Source organism: Trichoplusia ni, chromosome 18, assembly GCF_003590095.1.
Source record: "Trichoplusia ni isolate ovarian cell line Hi5 chromosome 18, tn1, whole genome shotgun sequence".
In the NCBI taxonomy this organism is placed as follows: Eukaryota; Metazoa; Arthropoda; class Insecta; order Lepidoptera; family Noctuidae; genus Trichoplusia; species Trichoplusia ni.
This window is the reverse complement of record NC_039495.1, coordinates 1,933,714-1,946,483: the sequence shown is the minus strand read 5'-3', so window position 1 is coordinate 1,946,483 and position 12,770 is coordinate 1,933,714. Positions and strand designations below refer to the sequence as shown.

Sequence of the window (12,770 nt, the reverse complement as noted above, 5' to 3'; positions counted from 1 at the left end):
TCGTTCAGTAATTTATTGTTATGCATAATTATAGATGAGATCAATGTGAACTACATGCAACTTTGGGTTGAGTGTCACTACGAATTCTTTTATCTTGAAGTAGCATCGCCAACATTACCGAGCTAAAAACATAGGTATATACACCTATCGTAAATAAACACAAAATCATATTACGGCATTCCACATTTGAACTTGAGTAATTTTAGTAAACCAATAAAAATAAAACTAATTTAAGTTCCTTTGTTTCAAGAATGTACCGATTACGAAGTAACATTTGTATCAAAAGAATAATAATAAAAGTATTAATAGTTTATGTTTCTTTTATTTTAATTATTGTCGCGCTAGGTCTACATTAGACTTGAAAGAGAATAAAATGACTGATTTTGTGAAAATGATTTACTTTCGAAAAAATATATTATTGCTCTGCCAAAAGTCTTAAGATAAATAGCGTGATGTTTTTGGAGTAAATTGATGACCGTGCTGCCTACTACTCAATGGGATGAAAATACACCTCATAATTGTATTACACGATGTTACGGGTGAGTCCAAAAATTTAAAACTTTACTGCTCATGCCCCCTGCATAGTAGCGTTATGGTTTTTGTATATTTGTTGTATCATGTGTACGATAAGGTTCATGCAAAATTTGAACGAAATATACTCAGTAGTTTATGAGATAATTTGATATTTGTGTATAGATATAAAAGGCTCCTGCTCACCCCCTGTATCGAAAAGCGAGATAATAAGTAAAAAGTATGTTGACCGGACCTCTTGTTGATATTCTCTGAAAATATGAATCAAATCTATCCAGTACTTTCCGAGATCTTTCCGGACATACATACAGACAAACAGACAAACAGACAAACAGACAAAAATTCTAAAAATCATATTTTCGGCATCGGAATCGTTCCTAGACCACCCTCCAATTATTCTTTTTTTTAAATATTCAATGTACAGTTTTCACTTTTCTACAATTTTATTATATGTATAGATTAAATGATGTAAAGGTTTATTCGCGCGTTTTTATAGGGGTTGCCTGTCTAGTTTCGGTCCCAATTAGTCAATTATGATATTTTAGATTCAACCTCCTTTTGTTTCACAGCGCGTCGGCTGCGATCTTCGCGTGGGGTCAACCCGCCGTGTCGACGAATGTGGGGTCTGTGGTGGTGACGGATCCTCGTGCTCCAGACCTCGATACCACTGGCTAGCGACGCCGGGGTCGCTGTGCTCCGCTACTTGCGGAGGAGGTGAGTATATGTGGCTTTTTATGCTGTAGTTATTATAGATATCAAAACCGAAATTGATTTCTTCAAGATAGGCTCGTAGGTATTTTTGAACGAGACAAAAAATAAGTCTATAGATAGCAGACAGCATCGCCCTGGATTCAAACCAAGTGCTGTAGTTGTATAAAAAACAATATGAAAATTCGAAAACACAAGCACACATTATATGTAACACCTTAAATATCTTCAACGTCTATGTCTTCAACTGAATACTTTAAATTTCCCTTAAAAATAATTAATCAGCAGATATTAAATAAAATAGCATAATTTTTAATAAAATCTTTGGTTACCCACCATGATAATACTTAAAATAACTACTCTACCAGTGATTATACACGTTCAAATAAGTAGACCTAAAAATGTTACAGGGCTCAATCAGTCTTTTGGGATTAGTCTGTCTTAAAAATTAAAATGAACACATCATCATCTTTAACCACAATATTATTGTAAATATTGGATAAACATATATTATATTTATTGAATACCATAAATAATTTTATACCGCGTAATCTGAGCTAGATAGAATAACTTAATTCCACGAAGCAAATTCAAATACATGCCCCGAAAATTATATTATAATATTCATAATTCAATCTTGAGTTATTTTTGGAGGTACGCAAAATACGAGGGTGTGTTGTATAAAAAGTAATAATTAATTATAATGTTCAAAATAAATGAGCTAAAATAGATATTTCTCTTTTATGAAATATTAAATTGTCCCATAAATACCCCTCGGTTGGGTTCAGCAGATTGACTTAACAAAGACTGCTCGACCATTGATCACCACACGTATTGATAACTTTTCGTTTTTCCTAAAAAGCTAAAGGATAGGCCTTTTCAAGACGAGGTCAAGACGTCTCAAAAAATAGTAACTGTCTATAATTAAAAATTCAAGAGATGAAAATTTTCTTGAAATTAAAACACCATATTGCACTCATTTAACCCATTCAAAAGTCAGCTTAGCCATTACCTAATTACAAACCAGATATCTAAGAAATGAGTGCGTTGGATGGGACTTGTTTATAGCCATTTAGTCTGCACCAAATGTTGTCGAAACTAATTATAGTTATTTAAGTAATTGACATTGTTCTCAAGTAAGCGACATTATGTAATGTTTTTATTGAGAACTAGCTGTTGCCCGCGACTTTGTCTGCGTGATTTTCAAGATGTGAACAACTATGAAGTATAATAATAACGATCATCGCAAAAATGTAATGCAATATTGAAAATGAAACACTTCTTTTTACATTTTAAGCTTGCTTTTTTTTTCTAAATTATAATGAATCTTGAGCGGCCCAAAGACTATCAAATGATTAAATCAAACACATTTCATCATTTACGATACTATCCTGGTGTCAAATATTTCACAGCTGTTTTAATGACTTTTTCTTATTTAATCCCAAAAAGAGGGGCTTATAACTTTGACATATCTGCCTGCCTGCCTGTCTGTCTGTCTGTGACATCATAGCTTCCGAACGAATTGAACTATTTTAATTTAAACGTGAATTATGTGCAAGTGTTCGTTTAGACATGTTTGACAAATCGGGCCGTTTAAAAATGGGGGGATGCAAGTAGAAAAAAATAACAGAAGGTATAACTAAGTCTTAGCACTTCTGCTAAAAATGTTTTACTTCTGAGGGTTTTCTATTTGGGTGGGTTATGATTTTCGAGCACGTCTGTTCTTTGGCCGCCTACACCTGAAATTGTTAGACGGATTATGATAGTGATTATGAGGTATCATAAAATTATTATTGTACTGTAACCAAAGAGGTAAACCAGAACCATATTACTGAGGCCCCGGTGTCCGTTCGTCTGTCTGTCACCTGGCTGTTTCTCAGGAACAGTGATAGCCAGACAGTTCTTATTTTCACACACGATGTTTTCTGACGATATAAATAAGATGTCAAATTATTTTTGTGGACGGAGCTGGTGAAGTGAGAGTCGGGCTCGGTAACTGTGGATGTTACATAGTGCACACATAAGATATAAGATTTTGCAAAATTGCGCCCAGATAAACGCTTTCCTGAAACACGTTATGTTTGATTGTCCTCTTAATATTAAAACTGATCTTCCTCACAAACATTTGGAATATTTCCAAAATAAAAAAGTTGGTAAACGTGATATCTTGGCCCCCTGGTGTTTTGATCATAATTTGCCTTTAAATTGCTGATAAATAAATAGCGTGAAAAAAAATATATCAGACCCTTTTTTTAAATTGACAATGACAAAAATCTAAAGTATAGGATATGTCCAATTTGTGATGTTACGACAAAGCAAAATATGAACATAAAAGTGACTTCATGTGCATGAGTTCTATTGACTGTACCAATTTACAAAGAAAAATTACGTATTTTATTCGTTAACCTACCTGACGATCATTGAAGTAAAATACCGTCATCCCTACTGCATAAATGAACTTTAAATAAAGACTACATGAGGTTGGTTATGAGGTTACGCTGTCGATTCCGACAGCCACAATGAATTTTCCAGACATTGTGTGACGGATGTAAGTGCTGATAGCTACACGCTATTATCAGCCTTACTGGAGAAATTTCCAAAAATATGTTTCTAATCCTCGTCGGCTTAGCTTTGGGATCTCAGAAACTCATTCAGTCTCGTTCCTTCCCCTGTTTTTACCAGGCTACGAAAGAAGAAAATTTTAAATAAGTAGAGATTACAATAAATTGTTAAAGGAATCTTTGGAAGGGCCACGTGTGCGGTCTCTGTAATGGCGGATGTAGACCAATCAAATCGTTAAAATATTGAAAAATCCCAGTTATCAGTAGACATTGTTCTATCAATAGATACATAATGTCAAAAACCGTCTAGCGTACGCTCTTATTCATTGATAGCTTGGGTCTTATAGATCTTTCACATTGCATACCTATTATGAAGTTTTTATGCAAGTTTTCTGGGCTTTTCTATCCGAAATATTTTTGGTCTATGTAATGTTGCAAATTTAAGAAAACATTATTTCATTGTTTGAAATGCTTTTTTTTGTTTGAAAGTTTATATTTTTGTTGCTAGTTGTTACAGATGAACCAAGGTAATATAATTAACTGTGTCGTTCAGTAATTTATTGTTATGCATAATTATAGATGAGATCAATGTGAACTACATGCAACTTTGGGTTGAGTGTCACTACGAATTCTTTTATCTTGAAGTAGCATCGCCAACATTACCGAGCTAAAAACATAGGTATATACACCTATCGTAAATAAACACAAAATCATATTACGGCATTCCACATTTGAACTTGAGTAATTTTAGTAAACCAATAAAAATAAAACTAATTTAAGTTCCTTTGTTTCAAGAATGTACCGATTACGAAGTAACATTTGTATCAAAAGAATAATAATAAAAGTATTAATAGTTTATGTTTCTTTTATTTTAATTATTGTCGCGCTAGGTCTACATTAGACTTGAAAGAGAATAAAATGACTGATTTTGTGAAAATGATTTACTTTCGAAAAAATATATTATTGCTCTGCCAAAAGTCTTAAGATAAATAGCGTGATGTTTTTGGAGTAAATTGATGACCGTGCTGCCTACTACTCAATGGGATGAAAATACACCTCATAATTGTATTACACGATGTTACGGGTGAGTCCAAAAATTTAAAACTTTACTGCTCATGCCCCCTGCATAGTAGCGTTATGGTTTTTGTATATTTGTTGTATCATGTGTACGATAAGGTTCATGCAAAATTTGAACGAAATATACTCAGTAGTTTATGAGATAATTTGATATTTGTGTATAGATATAAAAGGCTCCTGCTCACCCCCTGTATCGAAAAGCGAGATAATAAGTAAAAAGTATGTTGACCGGACCTCTTGTTGATATTCTCTGAAAATATGAATCAAATCTATCCAGTACTTTCCGAGATCTTTCCGGACATACATACAGACAAACAGACAAACAGACAAACAGACAAAAATTCTAAAAATCATATTTTCGGCATCGGAATCGTTCCTAGACCACCCTCCAATTATTCTTTTTTTTAAATATTCAATGTACAGTTTTCACTTTTCTACAATTTTATTATATGTATAGATAAAGTTTCTTTAAACCTATATTTTTTGACTAGCTGTTGCCCGCGACTTCGTCCCCGTGGGTAGAAGATATAAGTTATGATTTATACCTGCCCTGATTTTTTCACATTTTCCATTGTATCTTCGCTCCTATTAGTCGCAGCGTAATGGTTTATAGCCTAAAGCCTTCCTCGATGAATGGTCTATTCAACACAAAAAGAATTTTTCAATTTGGACCTTTTGACTATTTTCAATTTTTTAAGTAGTTCCTGAGATTAGCGCGTTCAAACAAACAAACAATCAAACAAACAAACTCTTCAGCTTTATATATGAGTATAGAAGTATAGATGAGAATAGATGAATAATTGTTAATTTTGGTTTTGCCCATTTAGGCTTAAGATTATACAATGAAGTATTATAAGACAAAAGCAAGTTGTTACCACTAGGCAAAAACCCCGCATTATTACAATTAAGGGTATCCACCCAACTTTAAGTAAATGGACCAATTTGGCCTGTCAATACCAAGCAAGATGGGCACATAGACACAATGTCTCCCAAACAGTCCGGAGCCCTAGGGATACATTATCGGGAAAAGACATTCTAAAGTGATGGTAATAGGATTCCTTATCGATTGGAACTGTCCGGTCCAGAAGTATTTTGTTTTGGTTGAAAGGATCTTTGTATAAGCGGTAACGGGAGTCTCTGGTTACTGATTATTTTTGCCCAATATGTATGTAAGTTTATAAAAGTTTGCTCATATATGACTAAGGGTGTAATGGAACTCCAATCAGAGAATTGTATCTACATGATGTCGATGTCTGTGTCAAAGTCAAAATCAAAGATTTATTTGCAGTACAATATGCTTGCAAAAAATAATATGGCTAAAATGACTGCACGGATAGCCGATTGGGTGAGATCACCAGGTGAGGCCATCAACAAATCTCTTAATGCAGGAGTAGTTTTTTTCCAATTAATTACCTACGTAAAGCCTGCAATCTGTAGTAGCGATAGTCTCAGTTTGTAATCTTTCTGCTTTCCACTATAGAAATAAAGTAAAAGTATAAGTGTTCTTTAATTTTTAATTAGATCTCTACCACTCTTTTGCAAACAGACTTAATTATTATACCAACGTATAATAATAAATTGATCAAAATGTAAAACTTCGTACATCGCCGAGGAGCGAAATTTGATTTATTCCCTGCATTGCAGTTGGCGGTCGAAAATATGTCCGTAAAATTATCTTACCCAAGTATATAAATTCATCATGTTAAGCAAAGTATAATATTTTTAAAACTATGCATTATAAGTACTAAAAAGCATTTTTTTTGTCTTTTTTTAACCCTATGTTGTGATCTAGTTTTAGTCATTTTGCTAGAAACCACATTCAAACAGATGGACTATTCGCAGCCTCAATAACATTTAACAAAATGCATTACTTAAAAAAACCCCTTGAAGATATGTACGTTTCAGAAAACGTCTATCACCTTTTCGAATCCCATCGAAATTCCTCTCAATAAGTGTGCCCTTAGCATAACAGGGCCTCTCCGATACATTAGGGCAGCATTGTTAATTGTAGGCTGTCGGGTCTACTTGTAATTTATATCTCGAAATCCTCCATTAATCGAAACTCACAATAAATCAGAGAGAATTCCTTTTGTCCCTGTTTCTTGGGTGAGATCGGGTGGATACGCTAATTTTGATCAGTCATTACATTTTAATTGCGGTATCTTAATTATTCTGGACGGTATTGTTTTGGTGTTTTTTGAATTAGTTGAATTCGTACTTTGCCTTTTAGTCTCTTTCGGGTCAGTAAGGATTAGATAAGTATCAAGACCAAATGGGGATAAAAAAAAATATTCTACTAAATCTACCTATCTAGTAATTTTATCATTATATAGAACTTAAATCCTAACAATCATTTTTTTTAGAGCGTTCTGTTTACCAATGCTGGGTTTCAGTGAGGGTTTCAGTGAAATCCTTTCACGGTTCTTTAACCTGGGCCACAAGGAACCAGAATACGCAATAAGCGTTTAGATTGTACCGCCCGCCATTGTTTGCTAGGCCCATCCAGCGCAGCAGCGTCGTCCATAGATTTTTTATTAAAAAAAATAACCGTGCCATTATTCTGAATATCAAAAATTGCAACGTCTTAATATCAAAAACGATTTACTTTCATAGTTCTGACTTCGGACAGCTTAACTTTATACACTAAGTAAGAATGCCACTGCAGCTGTATTTCTAACAACTACTGCTATCATGAACTTTTGTATATTTATAGAGCCACAACCTTTGACCCCAACCCCTTCTTTACATTTCCCGTTCGCAAAATTCTCGGAATACCCAACCCTGCAAACGCGATTTATTACAGCTGAAGTGTTGTAACATTCCCACAGACCTAACCCTCATACCTCCAAGATTACCACGCGCAATGACCCCTGACGGTCTTTCAGACCTGGACGTTTCAATTGTTAATTAGGTGTCAGTGTCGTAATGATTAATGGGTTCTGTCAAGCCCCTTTGTTGGTTAAAGGGTTGAGATACGACGGTCAAGATAGAATGAATGGTTGTGACTTTTTGGGGGTAGGAGATAATTTTGTTTTGATGATGATAGTAAGAATGCATTGTTTGGGGGTGGCAAGAAAAATATATCAAATTTGTCTTAGACCGTCTTAATTCTAAAATATCTTTATCTTTATTGGTAAACTTGATTATCAAATATTGGAAACTGGAATCGACATCATGTATTTAACTAGTTTGGTGATCAATACTTAATGCTTCTCTATGAACTTACTGGATAATCTTTTTGTTCCTTTAATAATCTCTGCTAAAATGCTCTTTTAATAATCTTTATTAAAAGTCAACGAAAAACATAGAGATGAAGTAGTGTGTTAAAATTTACTATATTATTCAGAAACAAAATAATTGACACGCAAAATACATGCGTTTTTTTTTTACAAATTATTTCACATTTTATTGATCCCTTTCCATAGGGTAAAAATTGCACCATATTTCTAAAGCTCCCTTGTCACTTTGTCTGTGACTACTTAGGCTTCACAAACCATGCTAGCTATACAGTTGGAATCTTCACAGATAATAAATTTCTATTGCCGCTAAAACGAAAAGAAAACACAATACAATATGTAGCTGATCAATATTTTGCTGAACTTGTATTTCTTTTGTCAACCTTTACTTAACCGTTGGCGCGAGTCCGAATTGCACTTTTTACGTGTAATTTAAATATGGCGGTTTACAAAAGATATATGTAGTGTAAAGTACACACCTTGCTAGCCTCCCTGCGGTTTAAGTTACCATTCACAAAGGTCGTGAAGCCACGGCGGCGTGTTGGGTTCCTTCCTTGGTTTAATTACATTTAGTGTTGTTGCATCTTAAAGACTGCGATTATTAAAAGTTCTTGAAATTTGGTTGCAGTAAAGAATCTTGTCTCTGTACAATAGTTATTTTATTTGTGAGCTTTTGTAGAATTCCGTAACCAAGAGGTGAAAACGTAATGCTATAAATGACGCAAAATAATGAACATAATTCTAATGTAAGTTCTAAAAACTTATAGAGAACTCCTTTTTTTTTAAATTAACTCAAAAAAAATTGATGCTGTCAAACATTGTTATCTGAGGTATACTTTTTCGGCACATAACTACAAACCATCGGACTCGAACACTGCCCAAAATGTGTCGCATTAATACCAACTAAAAATACTGTTGTCCTATCCTTACTCCATGCTAAAACCACAGCTTTGACAGGGCTTAGTTTTCATCCTAGCGCTCACAGAAAACTAATATTCCCGTAGAAATTTCACAGAATTTTCCCTTTCTCAGACTATGACACCAATTTCTGTCACAAAAATAAAAGAGTTGAAATGGATTTTCTTTTCTGTCTTGATTACTTCGTTTGCATATAAAGTGGGACTTCTGTGTGTCTTGCGGTTGGATCTAATACATTAGTGGTTGACCTTATTACCCAATGTGGCGAAGTAATTCAGTACTATATGTTCACTAGTTCTGGTAAAGAGGTGTAAAATTTTGTATATGGTGTTTGGTACTAACGGTATTTTTATTTTTAATTTGATAGATAACAAAAACATGTCTTGTTAATAGATTAATGCAAACATGTTTACTATTTGACTGACCTGTTGGTCTAGTGGTTAGTGGTCATGACTGCTATACTGGAGGTTGTGGGTTAGATTCCTAGTCATGATAACTGTTTGTGTGATGAGCACGATCATTTGTTCTGTGTATGGGTGTAAATTATCTATGATATTAAAAATGTATAAGGATTTTTATCAAGTGTCTGGTTTCCATAATACAAGCTTTTCTTAATTTGATCGTAGATATCGTTTTGTGAAAGTTATGAAATATACTATTGCATTAGGTATTGTCCTGTTATAATAGTTGTAAGTGGTTTAAATAAATAAATAAATAAATAAATAAATAAATAAAATAAATTATTTCCATTAATAAGCACGCAAGTGCTTATCAATTAGTTGTCTTGTAAAAAAGATTTGATAACCTTTTGTAAATATTTCCTGATACAAGAGAATGGGCAATAAGGAGTTAATATAATCAAAACTATAACATAAACAACTCACCACAACATACACATTTCACTATACGTTTGTCTCGCTACTTATTCATACGTACTACGTATTCACATTGTGCAATATTGGCAAAGAAACTGGAATCAATGCATCTCATCCCAGCTAGAGACTGCTAGACTCCACTAAACCGTTCAAAACCGAGCCAAGCTGTTACTCAATACAAACGTAGCAATGCAGATAAAATGTTTACAATTTAATATTCAGAAGAATCTCAAGACTTAATGGATGTTACATATTTATGTATTCAAAAGAAGTTTGAAACCCGCAAACCTTAATCGTTCATTACCATAGGCTTAATATTTATTACTGGATGAGACAACAGTATCATAAAAGTAAAGAATTTAATCAATTTCAAAGTCAGCTCAACTTATTAAGACTGGAAGCCGAATGAAAATATATTTGAGTAATAGAGAGGATCAAAATTAAGGATCATTCTTTCTTTTCAATCTAAATCTTTGAATTAGAACAAAATATTGTCTGTTTATCCGTCCGTAGGTTTGTCTGTTACCAGGCTCTATCTCATAAACCATTATAACAAAACAATGTTATTTTCACTGGTTAAAAGCTAATATAAATCGAAATCGAGGTTAAGCAAAGGTTGGTCAGGTCAGAAATTGGATGGATGACCATTTTTTTAACCCTTTTTGTAAGGAACCGCTATTTGTAAGTCGCGACTCGCACTTAGCTGTTTTCTTTTTATAATCACAATCCTATCAGTATTCACTCAGTATATCAAGATAATTTCAGTCTCCAATTGTTGTTGTGTTGATTTAAAAAAAAAAAACAAAACATCTACTCCTTTCATTTTAATTAACATTTTGAACAAAGCTACAAAAATATTTCATTACATCTGTCTACCCATTAGTGAACAATGGCACGAAAACTTAAAACAGAAGTCGATATATTTCAAAATGACCTAGAAACAGGTTTCAGAGGGCACACAGTACGCTCACAACTGGAGTAAAACGAGCGAATACACATTTTATTTTTATCGTTTACAATTTATTTTTATTTTATTACCTTCGTCATTGGAATTGAAGAAAAGCTCTATAATATATATGGCTGACTATACGATCATATTGACGTTGAAATGATGGAATTGTGACGTCATTTTTGTGATAGCAACTGTCTTGTAAAAATGTCATTTAATTGGGAATTTGTGACGTCATTTTTGCAATAGGTGTAATAGCTTCAGATTGTCTTGCAAAACTTACGTTGAATTGCAAATTTATGAAGCTGTTTTTGTAATATGTATAAGAATGTTTGTATTACAAGATTGACGTCTATAAAAAAGTTCGTTTTTAGTGTCGTTATAAGTGTGAAGATTCTAAAAAAGCCTAAAGCAGTAACCATGAATTATAGTTGCGTTAGTAATGGTCTAATATATACCTACAGATATTGCTATAACTCTACATTTCGTTTACAAAGACAGCATTACAGCGCGCGTTATTTTGGTATGAGTGGTTCTTGCATACAGTTGGTTATCCATAAGTAAACTGCTTATACTTTTTAGGGTTTCATACCCATAAGATAAGAATGAAAACCAATAACAGTTTTCATTGTCTGTATATCTCTCCACCTGTCTTTTACTACGATGTATCTCATGATCTGTTGAAATTTTATATTATTAAATAATGAATCTTGCTCACGATACTTACTTAAAAAAACACGTGTCTATATAAGTACGGAAGCACCTTCAAGTCTATCTATTTCAACTTCTTCCAAATTATTTCAAGTTCTCTTCCTAGAATTGACCACAAAAGATAACCGTTCACTTTTATAACCGCTTCTTATTAATGTTCGGCAATTTCGTTTCAACTCGGCCCTAATGTGTATTTAAATACTCCAAGACCTGTTTCGTTTTTATTTCGTTCAGTGGTTTGTAAATACTTATGTACTGGAGTTTAATTTTTTCTTACTGGAGTTAAAAACTTCTTATATTTCTTTTTTTTATGTTCCAAGTCTTTCATCATTTTTTTTTTGGTTGGAGTAACTACGGGACCTAACAAAGTTATTTCTTAATGTAAATTATTTCCGGAGTGGACCATTTATGTGAACTAGGGAACTGTCATAATTACCTACTTGACACTATACACATTAAAACTGGTCAAGGCATTTGGTAGTTCATTGACATACCTAAACTGTCACACGACAGTTCTATACAAAAGGTTGAAAGGTTGTTCTGATATAATCCTGTGTCTTTTAATCCCATCTCTTCACTCATACCAATCTAGTCTTCTGTACTTAATCCTTTCCTTTTTTTTTAATTATTCCTCTACTTTATTTTTATTAAGCGTGCCGAACCCTGATTGGCTACACACGTTGTGGACAGATCGACAAATGGGATGTTAGAGACTCTTAGGATGTTGGTCATCATTGGCCTAGCCTTTTCCCAACTATGTTGGGGTCGGCTACCAGTCTAACCGGTTTCAGCTAAGTACCAGTGTTTTTACAAGGAGCGACTGCCTATCTGACTTCCTCAACCTAGTTACCTGGGCAACACGATACCCTTGGTTAGACTGGTTGTTAGACTTTTACAAGCTTCTAACTACCTGGAACGACTGTCAAAGATGTAGGAATAACAGCCGGGACCCACAATTTATCGTGCCTTTCGAAACACGGAGGAACTCGTTATGACAAAGATGGTCACCCATCTACGGACCAACCGCGTCAAGCATAGCTTAACCTGTGATCGATTCACTTATGTGGTTATAGCTTAGCCACGAGCTCCTCCAATGCGGACAACATCACATACATTGTTCTGAACCCAAAGTAAGTTGTTACAGCACTTGTGTTATGGAATTCAGATACAACGAAGGTACCACAAACACCCAGACCTGAGACAA

General features: G+C 33.9%; 1 protein-coding gene across 3 annotated transcripts in view; it reads left to right on the top strand.

The window, feature by feature from the left end:
• Window positions 1-12,770, top strand: part of LOC113502746 (protein madd-4) — a 122,946-nt gene that overhangs the window by 76,723 nt on the left and 33,453 nt on the right. For all 3 annotated transcript variants that reach the window (XM_026884401.1, XM_026884400.1, XM_026884399.1), the window contains exon 6: window positions 1,101-1,245. In XM_026884401.1, the coding sequence (XP_026740202.1) occupies window positions 1,101-1,245 (145 nt within the window). The remainder of the gene's footprint in view (window positions 1-1,100; window positions 1,246-12,770) is intronic.